The sequence below is a fragment of the Malania oleifera genome, chromosome 6, assembly GCF_029873635.1.
Source record: "Malania oleifera isolate guangnan ecotype guangnan chromosome 6, ASM2987363v1, whole genome shotgun sequence".
Lineage (NCBI taxonomy): Eukaryota > Viridiplantae > Streptophyta > Magnoliopsida > Santalales > Ximeniaceae > Malania > Malania oleifera.
Genome location: NC_080422.1, coordinates 85839274 through 85859976, shown reverse-complemented (window position 1 = coordinate 85859976; position 20703 = coordinate 85839274). Strand labels below are relative to the sequence as shown.

The 20703-nt window shown below is 38.9% G+C and overlaps 2 protein-coding genes across 3 annotated transcripts in view; both read right to left on the bottom strand.

The window, feature by feature from the left end:
• Positions 1–958: 958 nt before the first annotated feature.
• LOC131158018 (serine acetyltransferase 5-like) lies at positions 959–2083 on the bottom strand. Its single transcript, XM_058112564.1, has one exon. The coding sequence runs from the start codon at positions 1962–1964 to the stop codon at positions 1086–1088; it is 879 nt and encodes a 292-aa protein (XP_057968547.1). The 5' UTR covers positions 1965–2083; the 3' UTR covers positions 959–1085.
• Positions 2084–4564: 2481 nt separating this feature from the next.
• The window catches only part of LOC131158070 (protein EFFECTOR OF TRANSCRIPTION 2-like), a 51597-nt gene continuing 35458 nt past the window's right edge, over positions 4565–20703 (bottom strand). For both annotated transcript variants that reach the window (XM_058112633.1, XM_058112634.1), the window contains one exon: positions 4565–6473. In XM_058112633.1, coding sequence (XP_057968616.1) covers positions 4824–6473 — 1650 coding nt within the window. In that variant the 3' untranslated portion in view covers positions 4565–4823. The remainder of the gene's footprint in view (positions 6474–20703) is intronic.

Genomic DNA, 20703 nt, shown 5'->3' with positions numbered 1-20703 from the left:
ATGCGACTAATCGGATTTAATAACTATCAATACCACATGCCTCTGAGGTAGTCAAGATAACTTGGAAGAAGACCACTCAGATTTGGGAATTATCAATGTCATATGCCTCTAGGATGACCAAAATAACTTTGAAGGTGACTATTCAGATTTGAGAACTATTAATGTCAAATGCCTCTGAGGTAGCCAAGATAACTTGGAAGAGGATCACTCAGATTTGGGAACTATCAATGTCGCATGTCTTTGAGATGGCCAAAACAACTTTGAAGATGACAACTCGGATTTGAGAACTATCAATGTCATATGTCTTTGAGGTAGTCAAGATAACTTGGAAGGAGACCACTCATGTTTGGGGACTATCAATGTCACATGCCTCTAAGATGGCCAAAGCAACTTGGATGCGATTACTTGGATTATCGAGATAATCAAAACAATTTGGATGTGACTATTCAGATTTTCTAAGGTAGTTAAAATAACTTAGAGTGAACTATTCAAATGAATGAGGACAACTTGAATGTAACCACTCAAATGAACGAGATAGTCAAGACAACTTGGATAATACCACTCGAATGAACGAGATAGTTAGGTTAACTTAAAAGAGACCTCTCAGATGAACGAGATAGTCACGACAACTTGAAAGTGATTATTTGAATTTTGGAGGTGTAATGTCTGGTGTTCGAAAAATAATAAATAAAAAACAAAATCATCTTTAGCAAGAACCACTTGCATATGAGGACTAATGTCCCAGTATTTGAAAAATATTTTCGCAAGAACTACTTGGATCTAAGGGTCATGCCCTAAAAACATTTTTGCAAATGTCATTCTAGATGGATATGACCAATCTAGTTGCATAAGATCACTGCGTCGATGGGGAAAAAAAAAAACCTCATATATCTTATTTTATTTTCTGGTTCGGGCATGCACACAACCACATTGGTCTCCTCTGCATGCTGCTCAAGTGTTAGACGAAAAGCCAAAGCCAGCAAGCCACAAACCATTAAACATTGATGCATTCTTACAAAACCCAAACGCAACATTATAAAATTACAATACATACATTCCAAATTCCAGTCACATATGTAATCAAATCAGATTATATAATCAGACCAATCCGATATGAACGAGGTGTGATCCATCGACTCCCCGGGCACGTCCTCGTGCTTCGCCGGCCGCTCCTTCCCTCCCACCAGCCTCGCCGGATTCCCCACTGCCGTCGTCCTCGGCGGCACGTCTATCAGCACCACCGACCCCGCCCCTATCTTCGCCCCCTCCCCGATCTTCACATTCCCCAATATTGTGGCCCCCGCGCCGATCAGCACCCCGTCGCCGATCTTCGGGTGGCGGTCGCCGCCGGTCTTCCCGGTGCCGCCGAGCGTCACGTGGTGCAGGATTGACACGTTGTTCCCAATGACGGCCGTCTCGCCGACGACGACGCCGGTGGCGTGGTCGAAGAGGATCCCCTTCCCGATGGTCGCCGCGGGGTGGATGTCGACGGCGAATACGTCGGCGATGCGGGACTGCAGGGCGAGGGCGAGGGGGCGGCGGGAGTGGGCCCAGAGGCGGTGGGCGACGCGGTGGGCCTGGCAGGCGAGGAAGCCCTTGTAGTTGAGGAGGCACTGGGAGAAGGAGAGGCAGGCGGGGTCGCGGAGGCGGGCGGCGCGGAGGTCGGCGACGGCGGCAGAGCGGAGGGCGGCGGAGGAGGAGAAGGCGTCGAGGAAGAGGTCGTAGAGGAGGGTGGAGAGAAGCGTGGAGGAGCAGAGCTTGTTGCCGAGGTGGAATGAAAGAGAACGCTCCAGAGAGGAGTGGGAGAGGATTGTGGAGTAGAGGTAGCTAGCGAGGGCGGGTTCCGACTCGGCGTCGCGGCGGGCCTCCGCCTTGATCTGGGACCAGACCCAGGCCTCGTCGTCCTCAGAGAATTCCAACACCGGAGGCGACGAGGGTGCGGGACAGAGCTCGCCGGCCGGCATCGTGTGAGTTTGGATTCGCCGGAGGGATGGGAAATTGGAGTGTGGTAGGGTTTGGGTGTTTGGGAATTGGGAATTGGGAGGGGAAGGCAGTGTGCCTAGTTTTGGGCAAAATTAGGAGATGAGTCAACAGATGAGTAAAATTGGGACTGCAACTGCCTGTCTGCCACGTGGGGAATTGCTACCCTATCATCCTGGAGATTTAATAATTTATAATTGAAAATTAATTACAATATTTAAAATTAAATATTCTAATTTAATTTTAAAAGTTATTCATAGTAAATACACTAATACAAGTCCAAAAAGACTTTTAGAGAATTTTGCCTAATCTCAAAACCCTAATCAATGCTTATTTTTTGCAAATGAATGACTATATATAGATTTTGAAAAAATTATAGTCGTTGGGGACATGCTGGTATTTTTTAAAAAGAATAAGTAAGTTTAATTAATATTAACCCAATTCACTCTTGGTAAAAAATTCAACAACCCGAGAGGGTCGGTCGACCGTACTTGAGGTTTGGTTGACCAAGAGTATCAGTTTGGTCGACCGTGGAAAAATCGAACTGAAAGTATGGTCAACCATCTTGAGGGTTTTAAAGGCGATTTTCTAAATCCGCACGGTTCGGTCGACCAGATCATTTTGAACTATGAAGTTCGGTCGACCAGGACATTGGGGTTTCCCCCGAGGTGGTTCGATCGACCAGAGCATTACAGCTCATTTCTGGACAGTCAACCAAAGAGTCAACTTGTTGACCCCAAGGAGGTTCGGTCGACTGAAGATCTATGTGTGTTTTGGTTCGGTCGACTGAACATACAAAAATTATAAATTTAAGTTCTGATTTCTATATAAAGTCGCTCCTTCTCACATAATTCTCATTTCTAAGTTATAGGGGACTTTTCATGTGATATTTTGAATGCCCTCAGATCATTCAGATCCCGATGGTCATTTGAACTTATCAGTCCTATCATGTATGAAATGCATTAATTATTACAAATTATATAAGATTACAGACCTAAAATGATAAATATAAACATATAATATAACTTGAAATATAAATCGATCTTCATGCGCGACTCCTTTGCAATTCCATGGAATACACCGGGATATGCTCGTTTAGGTGTTCTTACGGCTTCCACATTGTATCATCATTTGTGTTAACTAAAACATAAACATGCTCAAATACTCAAAGCACACAGATGAGATACTATGATTTGTTATAATCAAAACAGGGATCTGACCAAAAAGTCAATAATAAGGATAAATTTTACATAATAATGAGAATATTTTGAGATAGATATAGGTACTTAAATGGGTATTTTGGGATAATTATAAGGATATAATTGATATTTTTAAAAGAAAATTCTAAAGGAGAAATCCCCTTTACAGTAATAAAGAGAAAGATATCATGTTCATAGTAACAACATAATTACGACTGAATATTTTTTTAAAATAGAGTAAATTAATAACAAAAGAAATATCAACTTGTACTTGAACCTTGTTGGTACCTAATACATATTCAAGACATGCAAGAAAAATTATAAATTCATTTTCTAAATAAAATTTTTTAAAAGTTCTACGATATTTTTTAAAAAGAAAATTGATAGGTACTTTTCCCTTGTTTGGTTTCACAAAAAAAAATAAATAACTTGAACAAAAAATTATTCTTTAAAGGCTACTTAACTTTTATCTTTCATTTAAAAGCTAAAAATCATCTTCAAACCTTCAAGTTGTTCACTTTCTATTATTTACCTTTTCTTGGAAAAATAATTTTAAAATTTTGTTAAAGAATATTTTCATCAGACCAAAGAAAACTACTATGTTGCATCTTTTCTGCATCCATTAGACTAAATCATATTTTGTTTTATTTTATTTAGCTCAACAAAATTGCACTCATAAATTGTAATAATTTCCCTTGATATTTAACAAATAACATTAATTCTGCTATGTTGTACACAAATTAACCAATAAGTCCCCTATGTTAGCATAGTTCATTTATGAACTCTCTTTTAGACTCCATTTGAATCAAAAATTTTGTTCTAGAACAAAAAAGGAAATGAAAATAAAGAAGAAACTTAGTTGTTGTAGTATTATATATATATATATATATATATATACCCATTACAATATTCATGCACTGACAAGTGACATCCCATTCTCATTTAAATAGGTGGGCCTTGGATTTCCAATTTGGAAAATATATATCATCAAGAAAATATAGAGCAACACTAAAAAAAAAAAATCCTCAATTGTGTTTTAAAAATAAAGAAATACTCCAATTTGGTTTAGGGGCTTAGTTTGTGCATTGAAACAAGAGACTGTTCTCTGTCACAACAGATGAATCTATGGATCAACATTCCTTTACCTAAAGATGGGTATGGAGTTCTACTTTTTGCTAAGCACTGAAAAAAAAAATGAGTGGACATCGAAGACCCATTGCCCACAAAACACCCAAATTCCTTCAATGGAGGCAAACACCTTCAAGCAAACCAATGCTACAGGCTAAAGTTGGCAAACTATATTGTCCTGGTCAAAGCTTGCATTCATTGGCAATAAGGGAGATGCAGGGGTAATGGGGTGTAAAGTAAATGAAAATCAAGATACATGCATAAATTGCTGCTCTTGCTTGGTATCTTAAGATTGCTCTTAGGTTCTTACAGTACAGAATAAATACAAAAATATACATACATGGAAAACTAAAAATATATGTATCAATTCCCTTAATGCATGACAACCTACAACAGAATTCTAATACAGAACAAGCCACGATATTGTTCAATGAGCATGTGAAGAAACTGTAGCACAACGCAACAACAGCCTCTGGTCTTGCCATGTTCTACTCCCAAATATCTAAATAGTACTTGCTAGGTGACTCTCATCCCCTTGTGCTGCTCACACCTCTTCCTTCCATGGGCAGGAATTCTACTACAGATGGATCCATTCCACAAGGGAACACCACAAACAAGCGAGTCACCTCGTGTATTAAATCCAGGGAAGGAACTGTCCGCCCTCCTGCCTTTGTGCTGCCAACACCTTTTATTTCCTTCAACTGGCCTATTTCTGCAAAAGGAACCATCAACTGTCATTGCCCCACATAACTGTGTGGGCACAGGAGCTCCATACAAGGCTCTATTATTATTCTTCGGCTCAAAGTAAGTACGGAATATTGAACTCGTATCGATTGCATGGGCCTTAACCCTCATCCCTTTATGCTCCTCACACCTTTTTCTACCTATATCAGGTTGTCTTTCACAAACAAAGCCCTCGCCCAAATTCACCCCACAAACAACATTGAGCTCCTTTCTGACATGTTCATAAGTTTCTTCCCGTAACGGGTTGTCTGCATGAAACGTTGTGAAGGAACTGGCCGCCCTCTTGCCTCTGTGCAGCCAACACCTTTTATTACCTTCAATTGGGGTATTTCTGCAAAAGGAACCACTGCTTGTGGTAGCACCACACATAGAAGGAGAATAATCACCAACAGCAGTCCCATGTAAAGTGGAATTATTATTGTTCAAACCATTTGAAGCAATGGATACTGGGTCCCTATCAACGGGGAAGGCCTTAACCCTCATCCCTTTATGCTCCTCACACCTTTGTCTTCCTGTAACAGGTTGTCTTTCACAGACAAAGCCCTCACCTAAATTCACCCCACAAATAACACCCAACTCCTGTTTGATAAGTTTAATAGATCCAAAGGAAACATGGTCACGATCCCAGTTGTTACATCTGGATTCAGAAATCACATCATTCAGATGGTGAGAATTTCCTTCAGTCATTGAATTAGATGAGGATCCATTGATGCCCATTTCTTTGTCATCTTCAAACCTTTCTCTCCTGTCAGCTGGTTGCCTTTTACAAGGAGAGCCATTACCCAACACACCTCCACAAATAGAAGCTAAGTCCTTGCTATCAGTACACTTACCCGCTACTTGTTGAGATGTGTTGTGGTTGAAATTATTGCCATGATGGCTGCAAAACTCTTGCTCACTAATGACGCCAGATTTTAAGCCCACATTTCCAGTGTGTGATTTCCCTTCAGTAATCAACTTTGAGATAGACCCCTTAATTTTCATCCCTTTGTGCTCAGCACATCTCTTTCTACCTTCAATTGCTGGCCTTTGACAAATAGATCCACCTCCCAATGCCACTCCACAAATACTAGTATTCTCTGCATTAATGCCATTTCTATCTAAAACTGGCCTAGGCCATGATCTGCCAAATTTGAAAACTCGAGCAAGGAAATCATAGCCATTCTTATCAGTATAAATACCAGATTCATACTCGGGCAAAAATGGCCCAATTGCTTCAATTCTGATACCAACTTTTTTTTGATTGAGAGTTTGCAGCTTCCTGACAATATTGCGAAATGGAGTAGCACTTACAGATACTCTCTCAACTTTTTGGAGGACATCATCAGGGCGCCGTACACCATTACAACCTTTGTTCCATGCATAATCAAATTCCCTAAGCAGCTGAGCTTCTGTTTTCTCTGCATCCAGTTTGTTTCTCATCTGTTCAATATTCAGGAGAGGAAATGAGAAAAGGCTAAAAAAAAAGCATCAGAGAAACAAATGATAGGATACTGAAATATAAAGAGAAAAAAGGAACAAAGATGAAGATGACAAATTATGAATCCTTCAATCTGACATAAACCCAATCCAGAAAGGCACAAAACAGAAACCCAGAATCATGAATGCATCATCCACCTAGTTGTGTTCAGTAAGCTTGTGTACATGTAAGGTTTTTTTAAGGAAAGGGTGTATGAATGTATTTATGCATGCATGCACATGCATGTCTATTTTTGTCGGCATGCACCTCTATCCACCATATGTGGGTGTGTGTGTGTGCATATATACACATACATACATATATATGGACATATTATGTGCAACTATGCATTTGACAAGAACATTTTTCAATTTATTGTATAGGCAGCATTTTTCAGGATTTTATATTTATTTTTTTGATAGACAGAAAAAATTCATTAAGAAAGAAAGAATTACAAAAGAGGATGAGACATCCTCAAAGAACACTTTAAAAAAAAAAAAAAAAGAACAAGGTAGCAAACACAAAAACAAAACCAAGAAACTAAGGCTTGTTTGGTATCGTTGTTTTCTGTTTTCTATTTTTGTTTCTCTATAATGAAAAAATATATTATAAAAACATGTTTATTTCTATTATCAGTTTTCTATTTTTGTTGCTGATTTTCAGATGTTTGCCAAAAAGCTGAAAACCAAATTTTATGATTTCCAGTCGTTTTGTTAACCTGATGTTAGAAATTTTAATATTCAAAAAAAGTTTTTTTTTAATTAAATTATTCATTTTATACACTTAAATTAAAATCAAAATTAAATAATCATATGAATTTAAATACAATTAAATATATATAAATTTCAAAAAATAATAATAAAGTCAATTACAAAATACTTTTACTATTTTTCAATTGTCATGTTCAATAAAATTTATTGTAAAGTAAATTTTGAAAGTAGAACAATTAAGTAAAAATAATTATAATAAATTTCATTTTTATTATTGTAATTTTTTTAATGTCTATTGTTTGTAATTTTATTATCTTACAATATTTTGATTTAAAGATGAAAACGAGTATTCTTTTAATTAAGTTTTTAATTTGTATTAATTTTATAAATGTAAACCAAACAGGTTGATGGTTTCTACTTTTTAGTTTCAGTTTCTGGCTTTTAGTTTTCGTTTCTAGTTTTCATTTCTCTAATTTTGACGGTGATACCAAATGGCCACTAAACTAAAAGGGCCAACCAATCATGTTGAATATCAAAGGCCATACTACCTATAGAAGTATTGAGTAGAAACAAAAGACCTAATCATGATGATAAGTCTTTCCCTATATTTATAATATATGTCCAGTACATACCAATTACCATAATACCCTTACTAAGCCACAATTTTTAACATGACACTAGCACCTTAATAAATATTAAATGACTAAAATTACCATTCACACAACCCCTCAAGTTGGAGCATAGATATCATATACTCCTAGTTTGTTATAAATGAATTTGACAAGCTTTAGTAAACAAGTCAGCAAGCTGCAGATCAGACTTCACATAATTAGTTGTAATGAGCTTTTGCACAAGTTTCTCTCAAATGAAATGGCAATCAACTTCAATTTGTTTTGTATGCTTATAGAAGACTTTACGTTGGAGGCAATATGAATAGCAGCTTGATTATCACACATCAACTCCATAGACTGAGAAAGTGGTTAATCCAATTCTTCCAACATGTTTTTCTGCCAAACAAGTTCACATGCAGTGTAAGCCAGGGCCTTATTCTATGACTCAGCACTTGACCTAGCCATTATAGTATGTTTCTTACTCTTCCAAAAAACCAAATTACCACCAACAAAGATACAATACCCAGCTGTGAATCTTCTATATGATGCTGAACCAACCCAATCTACATCTGTATATCTCTAAATGTAAGTGTGACCCTAACCTCAATATAAGAGACCTCTTGTAGGTACACCTTTGAGATATCTCAAGATGCAAATTACCACATCCCATTGACTTGTTCTCGGAAAATCCATAAACTAACTCGCAACACTTGTTGCAAAAGATATACCTGGTTGAGTGACTGAGAATCTAGTATCATCCTCAATCAAGCAACAAATCACTCATATCGGGCACTAGCTTGCTGTTAGAATCCATAGGTGTTGAACAAGTTTGGATCCCAACAATTCAATCTCATCCAAAAGACCATGAACATGCTTCCTTTATGAAAAAACAATTTCCATATAAGATCTAGATACTTTTAGACCCAAAAAGTACTTCAATGATGGCAAATTTTTGGTTTGAAACTTAGTTTGTAAAAATGTTTTGGATGGTGAATGCCTTGATCATCATCACCGATAATCACAACAATTCAATCTCATCCAAAAGACCATGAACATGCTTCCTTTATGAAAAAAAAAATTCCATGTAAGATCTAGATACTTCTATACCCAAGAAGTACTTCATTGATCGCAAATTTTTGGTCTGAAACTTAGTTTGTAAAAAATGTTTTGGACAGAGAATGACATGCTCATCATCACCGATAATCCCAATATTATCCACATACATAATAAGCAAAATACTACCCAATGAAGTATGACAATAAAATACATAGTGATCTATTGCACACTGTCAAAATCCAAAACTTCAAATACTAAAGCACTGAATCGACCAAACCATGCTCTCAGATCCTGTTTTAAACCATGTAATGAATTTTTGAGCCAACACACTATGCCTAACTCCCCCTCAACAACAAGCCCACATGTTTGCTCCATATAGACCTCTTCCTCAAGATCGTCATGCAGGAAGGACTATTGTGGATCATTCTAATTTGTAGGTGTAGACTTCGTCTTCAAATCTCGAATGACCATAGAATCAGGGAAGAATATTATTGAAGAATTCATGGATTTAGTAATCTAGCTAACTAATATAAAATTGAAATGGAACTTGGGGATATACAAAACTGAAGGAAGAGAAATAAAGGACATGGGACTTATAGTCTCTTCCCTTAATGCCAGTGGTGGACCCATTAGCAAGAATAACATGAGGTAAGTTTTCAAGATACCGGAGTGTGTAGAAAAAAATAGGTATACTCATTATGTGATCGTTGGCAGCTGAATCTATAACCCAATGATAAACGAGAAGTACTAAATGACAGGCATGTTGTAGGGTTACTTGTCTGAGCAAGAGATGGGATGGGGACAGAAGCTTGCTAGGATGCTTGATACAAGTGGAATTTGGAAATCTCTTCCTCTAACATAGATACAGTATGCCACATCCCACTTGGGCCCAAAAGAGTGAAATCTGTGGTGGTTGCATTGGCGACACAAGAAGGTTTTTCGTGAAATCCCAACATTGCTCAATAGTATGACCTCCTCTTCCACAATGAGTGCACTTGTGAGCAAGACCTTTGCCTCTTCCATATCTTCCACCACGGCCACTTGAACCACCTCAAGAACTTTTGTAGCTACTTGGTTGAAAAAGAATCACCCTTTGCAAGGAAATCCCTCTCAAACTAAGGGTTGAAATACCAAATGCAATGGCTAAGGAATGTATGCTAGAGTAAGCACAAAGTATACAAGAGTAAACATCAGCAAAAGATGGCAGCTCTACACTACCAAGACCTGGGACCAAACTGCCTCAAACTCGGGTTTCAAACTTACTAGAACCCGAAGAATTGTCATATGCTCCCTCTACTTTTGGATCTCATGAATATTGGCAATTAAGGGTTGCATAATGTTAAGCTCCTCATGGATTCACCTCATCTCCGCAAAGTACTCTGTGACACTCCTATCTCCATGTTGTAACTAAAAATACTCCAAGGATATATCTTATATACGTGCATTACTAAAAATATAGGAGCTTCACATAATCCCAAAATTCCTTGCATCCATCCAGATGCATACAAATATGTGCAATCTAGGGCTCTATTGAGTTCCACAACAAGGAAACAATAACTTCATCTTCCAGAATCCATGCTTCTTTCTTTTATCATCAGAAGGCCTGAATTGGAGCAAGTGTCCAAGTTTGCCTAAGCATGTCAAATGGATCTTAACAACCTTAGACCACTAAACATGATTCTTTCCGTCCAAATTTTCAGTTGTTATCTGTGACAGTGATGAAGGAACATACTTTTGGGTTCAAATCCATGCCAACACTCACAAATGAAACCAAAGACAAACAAGGTCAACTTATGGAACATCCAGAATAACAAAAAATAAGGTTAACCACTGGCTCAACCACAAACAAGTCACCAATAAACGGATATAGCACTGCCACATCCCCTAAAAATTAGCCTACACACAATCATCGCCACAAGAGACTAACCAAACACCGTAATAGTACCAAACAACAATTGATGAATTGCCATGAACACAATTAAAAAAGTTTGGATCTTTGCCCAAAATACATGACCAATGACTTGATATTATGGTTTATGGAAGAATTTAAAGCATTCTAGATGAAATCAGAGACAAAACTAGCCAGAAAAGTGTGTCATGCACCAGGGCATGGGGACGGACCTGCCAACAATTGGCAAGCACATGGGGATGCATGACTGCTCCTCCGACAATGAAATTTAACCCACCTACAAATAAGAGGGTTCTATGACTAGGCATGGTGTTGATTTAGCAAAATATGGAAGGGTTCTTGAGATTTTTTAAGAAGGCAACGCTGTCCAAGTAGTTTCCAACAATTTTTGTGCTTTCGGGCAACCTCTACACTTGTTTCTAATCGCTAATGGTACGACAGATCCTTCCTATAATGGTAGATTTGCATATGACGATCGTGCTTAGGGTTTGGTTTGGTGGTAGGGTTTAGGTCATATCTTTTTGTAATAGCATGTAGAAGAATGAAGTAGAAATGAAAGACATAATCACTATGATAGATCTCTCCCTCTATTTTTAATATCTTTCAAACACAAACATGCTTATCGCCATGGCACCAACCAATGCTAAGAGAATCAGCGTGCTGGAAGCACAGGCTAAGATAACAGCCAACAATGTGGCCGCAGAGGTGGCCCAACTAAGGGAACTTGTTGATGAAGTGATGGAATCACAAAAGCATCAAGCAAGTTTGTTAGGTGAGATGTCAGAGGACTTTTACCATACAGTGGAAACTTTGCAATCACAGATAGCTAATCTAGATGCAAAGATGAATTTGATGGTTCTTGCTATGGGAAACTATTAACACTCCGGGATTTAGCAAGACCAAGGTACCAGAACCCAAAACGTATGGGGGGGTGCCCGTGATGCCAAGGAGTTGGAGAACTTCTTGTTTGATATGGAGCAGTACCTTTGCGCTATAAGGGCGGCCTCAGAATAGGCAAAAGTGGATACTACGACCATGTACTTGGTTGTGACGCCAAACTGTGGTAGCGTACCAAGTACAATAAAACTGAAAATGGAAGTTGTGTAGTGGATAATTGGGCGGACTGGAAGAGAAAGCTCAAGGCCCAATTCTTTCTTGAGAACGTCGAGTATAATGCTAGGAAAAAGCTGAGAGACCTCAAGCATACTGGGTCAATCTGGGAATACGTGAAACAATTTTCTGCTATGATATTGGATATCAAGGACATGTCGGAGAAGGACAAGATGTTCTATTTTCTTGAGGGGTTGAAGCCGTGGGCAAGAACTGATCTTCATAGGCAAAGAGTTCAAGACTTGTCTACCGCACAAGTTGCTGCAGAACGCTTGACTGACTAAGTTGGTGATAACCCCGCTTCGTCCAAAGAGTTTGGCAGAGAGGGAAACAGTGGAAAGTCTTTCAAGAAAGGCAACCCCAAAAGTGGAGGAGCCCTGACTACAAGGCCTCAACTTCAAAGGAAGTTTCATCGCCTCGAGGGTTCAACACACCCAATGGAAAGGCTAAAATTTCATGTTTCTTGTGTCGAGACCCTGACAAAATTACTGAGTGCCCACACAAGGAATTACTAAATGCCTTACAAGCTTCCACTTTGGGACAAGTGGTGGAAAGCAATGGGGAAGAGGATGATACCCCGAGGATGGGTGCAATGCGGAAGGTGAATGCATTGGAAAAGCAAGCGAAAGACCGAAAGTTACACAAGCAAAAGGACTGAAGTTTGTGGACTTGAGGATCAATGGGGAGAGTACCCGCGCTATGGTAGATACCGGGGCTACTCATAATTTTGTTTCACAGTTAGAAGCATGGAGACTCAACTTATCCTTGGAGAAGGATACAGGACGCATGAAAGGAGTTAATTATGTAGTCCAGCCTACTCTAAGTAGCCAATCAAGTGACTGTGAAGCTTGGATAGCACGAAGGTCATGCGAATTTCACAGCGGTGTCATTAGATGACTTTCCAATCATTCTAAGAATAGAATTTCCGAGGGGAACGAAGGCGGTGCTGATGCCTTCTACTGGTTCCCTATGTCTAATGGGAGATTACCCTTGCATGGTGTAAGTCGTTGCAACGAAAAGAGACGATGGGAAGTCCTTTTCAGCCATGCAACTCAAGAGAGGATTGAGAAAGGGTGAACAGACATATCTAGTCACGGTGGTGGTAGATGAAGAAGTAGGCCAAGAGCCGGTGCCTGCGACCATCCAAGCGGTGTTGGATGAATACAAGGAGATGATACCAAATAAGCAACCTCACAACTTGCCTCCACGACAGACTATGGAACATGAGATTGAGTTGTTGTCAGGAGTGAAACCACCTGCTAAAGGATTATATCGGATGGCGCCTCCAGAGTTAACAGAGCGGAGGAAACAACTTGAGTTGTTGGAAGCGGGATATGTTCACCCTTCCAAAGCACTGTTGGGAGCATCGGTGTTGTTTAAGAGGAAAAATGAAGAGCATCTACGAAAGGTGTTCGACAAGCTGAGGAGAAACAGTATGTATTGTGAAGAAAGAGAAGTGCTCTTTCACTCAACGGAGCAACAAACTCGTTGGCCATGTGGTTGAGCAATGTTGTATCCGGAGGGATATGGAAAAGGTAAAGGCGATTCAAGAATGGAAGATCCCCACGACAGTGAAGGAGTTGCATTCCTTTCTTGGTCTTACCAACTATTACAGCAAGTTCGTAGAGGGATATTCGTAGAGAATGACTCCAATGACAAAACTACTGAAGCAAAGGTATTATTGGCCGCACATGCGTGATGATGTGGTCAATTATACCTGGACTTGTCTCACTTGCCAACAAGACAAGGTGGAGCGGAAGAAGAGTGCAAGGTTGCGAGAGCCCCTACTAGTACCATCCAAACCATGGGAAAGTGTCTCACTGGACTTCATCACCAACATACCTAGATGCAAGGTCTATACTTGTAGTTATAGACTGGTTTTCGAAGTATGGTATGTTCATAGCCGCCCCAAAGTACTGTTTGGCAAAGGATACGACACAATTATTTGTTACGAATGTTGTGAAATATTGGGGCATTCCCCAAGACATTGTTTGTGACCGAGACATAATATTCACCGACAACTTCTTAACAGAGCTTTTCAGAACCCTCGTTTCACGTCTCGACATCTCTTCGAGTTACCACCGACAGACAAACGGACAAACGGAGAGATTCAATGGGCTACTAGAAGGGTACTTGCACCATTTCGTCAACGACAACCAAAAGAATTGGGTGCAACCACTTGATGTGGCTCAGTTTTGTTTCAAGGCCCAAAGGAGCTCAACAACCAACAAGAGCCCTTTTGAGCTTGTTACAGGCCAGCAGCCGCTTTTACCTCACACAGTGGGTGAGCCATACAGAGGAAAGAGTCCTAGGGCGTACATCTTCACCAAAGAATGGAAACAGAATGCAAAGATTGCTCGAGCCTATCTAGAGAAAGCTTCTGAGCATATGAAAAAGTGGGCAGATCAGGGGAGAAGACCGCAACACTTCAACGTAGTGCATCCTGTGTTTCACGTCAGCTGTCTCAAGCCGTTCAAACCTGATACCGACAATCCAAATAGAAGTCAGCCAAACAAAGCAGAATAGAAATCCTTTCAAGATTTTAGGAGATCCTCCAAATATTTTTCTATATTAGAAGGTTTTTTCTCCAACAAAAAGACACTTCCACACAGAGGAAATTAGTAGAAAGAAGCTCTTCCCTCTTTGTCTTCAAGCTGAAGCTCTAGACTCAAATCACCTCATTGGGCATCAAAAGGACAAGGTTAAGCATGAACGACATAGACAAGAAGGAGAATTTAATGCAATTTTAGGCTAAGGGGATCTACATGGCCACTTTTGTTTAACTTCCACTGATTATTACAATCTTCACATGAAATCCCTTGAATACAAGGTTAGATTTCATCATGATTATGTAAGATTCTTAGGATCTTAGCTAAGATATATAAAGGAATTTGGAATGCAAACTCTACGTACGCTTTTCCAATACTAAGTTTTATCTGCTTTATTAATTTAACTTTTTAGGTTAGATTTTTCTATTAGTGAGAAGTGACAATTAAAATCATGAGAATATATAAGGAAAAGCAAGGAAGTTCAAATGGAAGAGAAAATAAAGGAAGATAAGTCATATTAACTAGCTAGCTAAGCTATCTAGTCACGGATCTTGTTAGCAAACTATTGATATCACATAATTATTGGACAAAAAATTCCCGAAAATTTGGAAAATAAAATACAAATAAAATAAAATAATGAAACATATTACATATATATTATCACGTGACAAACTGCGTGTAAAGAAAAGATTGGAACCATAGCAACAAAATCCATCCAAAGTATCGACAGAAGCTACCAAATTACACAACCAATTAGGCCTACACATTTCTATGACCTATTCCCTCCCCGCTGTCAGTGGGTACATATCTCTTGGCTCCTCTCTTCGACTACGATAGCCTTTGTCTTACTAATGCTATATAAACCAACATAAAAAGTTAATGCAAAATTTTTTTGAAAGGTTAATCAACATTTTTTTAAGCAAAGTGGAATATATAATACACCAAGAATGATTTGGTAATTTGACTTATTCATTTTTTAAATTTACAAATGTGAATGCATGCTCACCAAATACTGTATCCACATCAATTAATCTTTAAATGAATATCGAACACTAGATTATTTGTTTTATTCCAACCTCTTTGTCCAAGTAAAAAATTCTAATTAACAATGGGCTAGAATCTAATCCATCAACAGTTAGCCACAAACATAAACCAATCCATGCTATCAAACACAAAATTTCCTATGCATTCATCATTTATTCAAATAAATTTAATATGCAAAAATTCAAACATGAAAAAACCATAACCTCAAATTGGGGGTTCCCAAACGGATGCTTCAAATCACCAAATTTAATTCAATATAACCAAATTCAACGTATAAAATACCAATTTTTACTACAAACTAACACAAATTTCAACTCATATTTCACAATCTTGGCAAAACAAGAAAAGGGTTTAATGTAGGAAACATACCTCATCTCCTTTCGTTATATACCACCTTCTCAAATTTCAATTTTGTATTTGGGGGCAGAACGTTCAGATTGTACAATCCGAACCCAACATTCACCTGCAATGTCAGATCGCGTCCACAGATCTCCTCTCCGCTCTCTTCGTTCTGCGCTCAAGCTCCTCTGCGAATTGCATAGGGAGAGGAAGGAGGAAGAAAATAAATATTAGAGCAAAAAACGCTACTCCAAGTAGCGGTTTTTGGTCTTCACGTATCAGCAGGTGAGCTATCCTAGAACATTAAAAAATACTGGACCATCCAGCGTTTTTTAACTAAAATACGCTAGATGGTCCAGCGTTTTTTGAGACGCATCAATTGTGGAAATAAAGTTCCACCCGAACTTTTCTTATATATTTTTAATTAAAATTAAATTAAATTAGGAAAAAACTCGAATGTCTCTTTCCTCCGTCTTATATGTGTCAAAATTTCCCGTGAACCTATTATTGGTTAGTCAACTAACAAAATCTCACTACAATTTTGTGACCTTCTTTCCTTCTTATTATGTTATTTAAGATCTCCAAACAAAGAAGAGGATTGGTGGAGGGCTTGAGAAGGACAGCTTGTACTATTTTGATGGTGGTGGTGATCAATCCAATTCTAGTCATACCGCTTCCTCAATTTCTACTCATGGTTAGGGGTGGCAAAAAGAGTTCACGGGCCAGGTCCGAGCGGGTCATAATCGGATCGGATCATAAACGAGTCGGGTCATAAACAGATTGATGTTAAACGGGTCGCACACATGCCAACCCTAACCCACCCATTTATTAAATGGGCAGGTCGCAGGTCACCCATTTAAAAATTAAAATTTATTTATTTTAAATTTTTAACAAATTTCATATAAAATAATTTTAAAAAAAACACTCACTTTTATTTATTAATATCTAAATAAAAACAACCCATTTGCTACAAGTTTATAGACGTTTGTGTGAAATGATCTCTGTCCTAGCTTAGTCGATCTCCATCCTCTAGTTCTTCCCCAAGATTTTCGTCTTCAACCTTATTCCCTTCTAATCGTTATGATTCTATGTATGAAGTACATTACTAACCAGAAAATCCAAAACCAACCTTGTTCCCCAAACCAAAATCCCAAAATCACAAACCCATACTTTGTCTATGACAAGACCAAGTATCCTTTGAATCTCCTGAAAAAGTTCACAACAAAGACTACAGTACCAAAGGGAGTGAAGGAGCTCATTGAAGCTTCAAACTTTGATTCTCCCCAGCTGATGGCAACGAAAGCAGAACAGTTTGTGACTCTGGAATTCCCTCATGACTTCCAACGAAAATATCTCAACCAAGGATATACTCATATACACATGGGGGCCGTCAAACTCTATTTAACCTTTCACGAGAGGAAAGGTCTTCCAGTCAGTTCCAAAATTGCTTTACTGGATTCCAAGTTCTGCAAGTATGAGCATGCCTGCATCGCTACTATGCAAACAACATTAAATGCAGGAACGGTGAGCTTCACGATCTTTCCAAACTACTGCATGCCTCTTACTGATCCAAGTATGAGAATAACTCTCAAGGTCGAAATTCAAATTGTTGGAGCTCCGCAGATTTCTGACTCTTGTGTTGCCACTCTTCATCACCAGATGGTTTACAGACTACAAAACCATCCCTTTGACCTAGTTGCACCAAGAGAAAATTAGGATGCCCTCCTGGTTAACTATGATACCGGTCTCGTTCCTAGTCATGTCCATATTCCCAGACAGATATCCAAAGAAGAGCTCATCAAACTCCTTCCAAAAGCCTGGATAACCAAATATGAACAACTCTATCATATTCCCAAACCAATCATCCTTCATGATCCCGTTTACAAAACCAAGCCAAATGGAGATGTCCATATGTCCTTTCCAAAAACCCATGAATCCACAACTGATTACCAACCAGTTTTCCCTACTATGATGATTTAGTCATACCACAAACCTCCTATCCATCCAGAAGAGCAAAAGGTAGAAATCAAAACATCGTCCCATATTGTCAACTTGGCAGATCCAAAAGCATTGGGATCTAATATCCCAATTCCTTATTTCCAAAGAAATGGCGCTCCTGTGTATCAGCCCTACACAAAGGACGGACATAAATGGGTCGATGTTGATTGCACATGCAATGACTGCCTGACAAACCCCATTTATGATTCTGAAGATAATCAAAAAAGAAAAAATGGGAAAAGAAAACAAAAAAATGATCCAGAGTCTGCAGTCCATCCTCCTTTCTAAATATGGACTTGTTGATGCTCCAATCAAATGCATTGGCTGGCATCCACTCTTTCCATACATCAACGGTCTCTGGGTCCCAACGTTGTCCTACATCAATTTTCCTAAAGAAGCCTTCCTTCTCCTTTGGTATCTCGCAAGATCTTACCGTGTTGGTATGATCCTCCACAAACCATGGACATTTGCCTTCCTTACCAACCATACACAAAGGCCTCAACAGTACAGCTATCTTAAAGACTAACTTCTCTTTTTCATGACAGAACAGCAATGGGTTGAACACCTCGACTTCATGACTGGATTCCCTTATCTTCTTGTCACACTCCACTTACAAGGTGAAAATCAAAATAACAAAGGGGACAGGTTTGTTAACATTTTTCCAGTCTATGAAAGGATCAGAAGTTTCGAGGAAAATCCCTTTGCTGACCCACACTTGTCGGCACGTAACTGGATTAATACTAGGAAAAGTCTTTGTTATATTAACCATGTTAATCCAAACAAGTTACCGCAAGATCTGTTCAACCCAGTTCATTTCCAAGATGACGGATGGGCCAAAAATACTCATTACCCCGTATGGTTCCCTCATTTTTATAGCATATATCTCACGAACAGCCTGGCACTTTACTATATGGAACAGACTGGCACCAATGGAGGCATTGATGACCTAGAGGTCTCGGCAGTTTATCCTGAAGAAGAGGAAGAAGACTACAGAGCCAAACACAAGCCCTAATTCGACCCCTGACAAGATCACATGACTGTTTATCTTTAGCTTTTGCTTTATGTCCTTGTCAACGTGGAATCTTTTGTTTTATGTCTTTGTCAGTGTGCAAGCTTTTGCTTTATCCGGTTGTAAGCTTTACTTTAGAAAAAGCAAAAGGTGTGGTGTATATTGTTTTGGCTTTTGTAAAGGAGATAAAGAAAAGAGAATATGCCAAGATGCCAAGGCATATTTACTCTCTCCTCATCTATATAAGGATATGGTTAAGAAGTTGAGAGGCAGAACCAGTAGGAGCTTCTAAGTCTATTATAAGTAGTTCTCTAGTCTCCTCCCTTGTAATCTCTCTTTCTAGTAATAGAATATCTCTCAGTGTGTTTGTTCTAAAATACTCTCTCTCTCTTCCGCTCTATCTTGTTCACGATCCTACACTGGGGGGAAGAGGGTACTTTAGAAGACATGGTTACTCAAATGACAAACTCAGAACCCCTTCTCACAACCTTTGAATAATAGACCTTCTGCTCACCTTTGTGTAGATATGATGGACATATTCAGTCCTAATAACTATGTCTTGCATCTATCATCAAGAAATGAAGCAATGAATCCGTCTAAGTGTTCTTCTTTTGTTTTCACTACCAGAGAAGCCAATTAGACCTGACCAAACATAGCCTCTTCACGGCCTTCAACAGGTCAAGGGCAACTTAGGTCTTACTCCCTAATAATTTCAACAAAATAAAATCATTTATACAGAATCAATACTTTCTACCTAATATATTATCAATAGGACAAGGGTATTAGGATAGAAGCAAAGTGTCTAGTGTTTTGTTCATTACCATTCTGGTGTGAAGGATCCACATAAATGTGGCAACCACAAAGCATACTTAGTGTAGAACTAGAACCTTTGTAGGTGAACAAAGAGATCCATCATTCCAGGAATGATAGAGGCTCCGAAGAAGTCTCTAAGCTGCCATGGTTCTGATACCAATTGGGCACTCAGTGTAGGATGGTGAGCAAGATAGAGCGGAAGAGAGAGAGAGTATTTTAGAACAAACACACTGAGAGATATTCCATTACCAGAAAGAGAGATTACAAAGGAGGAGACTAGAGAACTTCTTATAACGAACTTAGAAGCTCCGACTGGTTCTGCCTCTCAACTTCCTAACCATATCCTTATATAGATAAGGAGAGAGGGAATATGTCTTGGCATCTTGGCATATTCTTTTTCCTTTATCTCCTTTACAAAAGCCAAAACTATATACAACATACCTTTTGCTTTTTCTAAAGTAAAGCTTACAACCGGATAAAGCAAAAGCTTACACACTAACAAAGACATAAAGCAAACGCTTACACACCGACAAAGACATAAAGCAAAAGATTCCACATTGACAAGGACATAAAGCAAAAGCTAAAGATAAACGGTCATGTGATCTTGTCAGGGGTCGGATTAGGGCTTGTGTTTGGCTCTGTAGTCTTCTTCCTCTTCTTCAGGATAAACTGCCAGGACCTTCAAGTCAACAATGCCTCCATTGATGCTAGTCTGTTCCACGTAGTAAAGTGTCAGCCTGTTCATGAGATATATGCTATAAAAATGAGGGAACAGTGCGGGGTAATGAGTATTTTTGGCCCTTCCGTCATCTTGGAAATGAACTGGGTTGAACAGGTCTTGTGGTAACTTGTCTAGACTAACATGGTTAATATAACAAAGGCTTTTTCTAGTATTAATCCAATCACGTGCCGACAAGTGTGGGTCAGCAAAGGGATTTTCATTGAAACTTCTGATCCTTTCACAGACTAGAAAAATGTTAACAAACATGTCCCCTTTGTTATTTTGAATTTCACCCTATAAGTGGAATGTGACAAGAAGATAAAG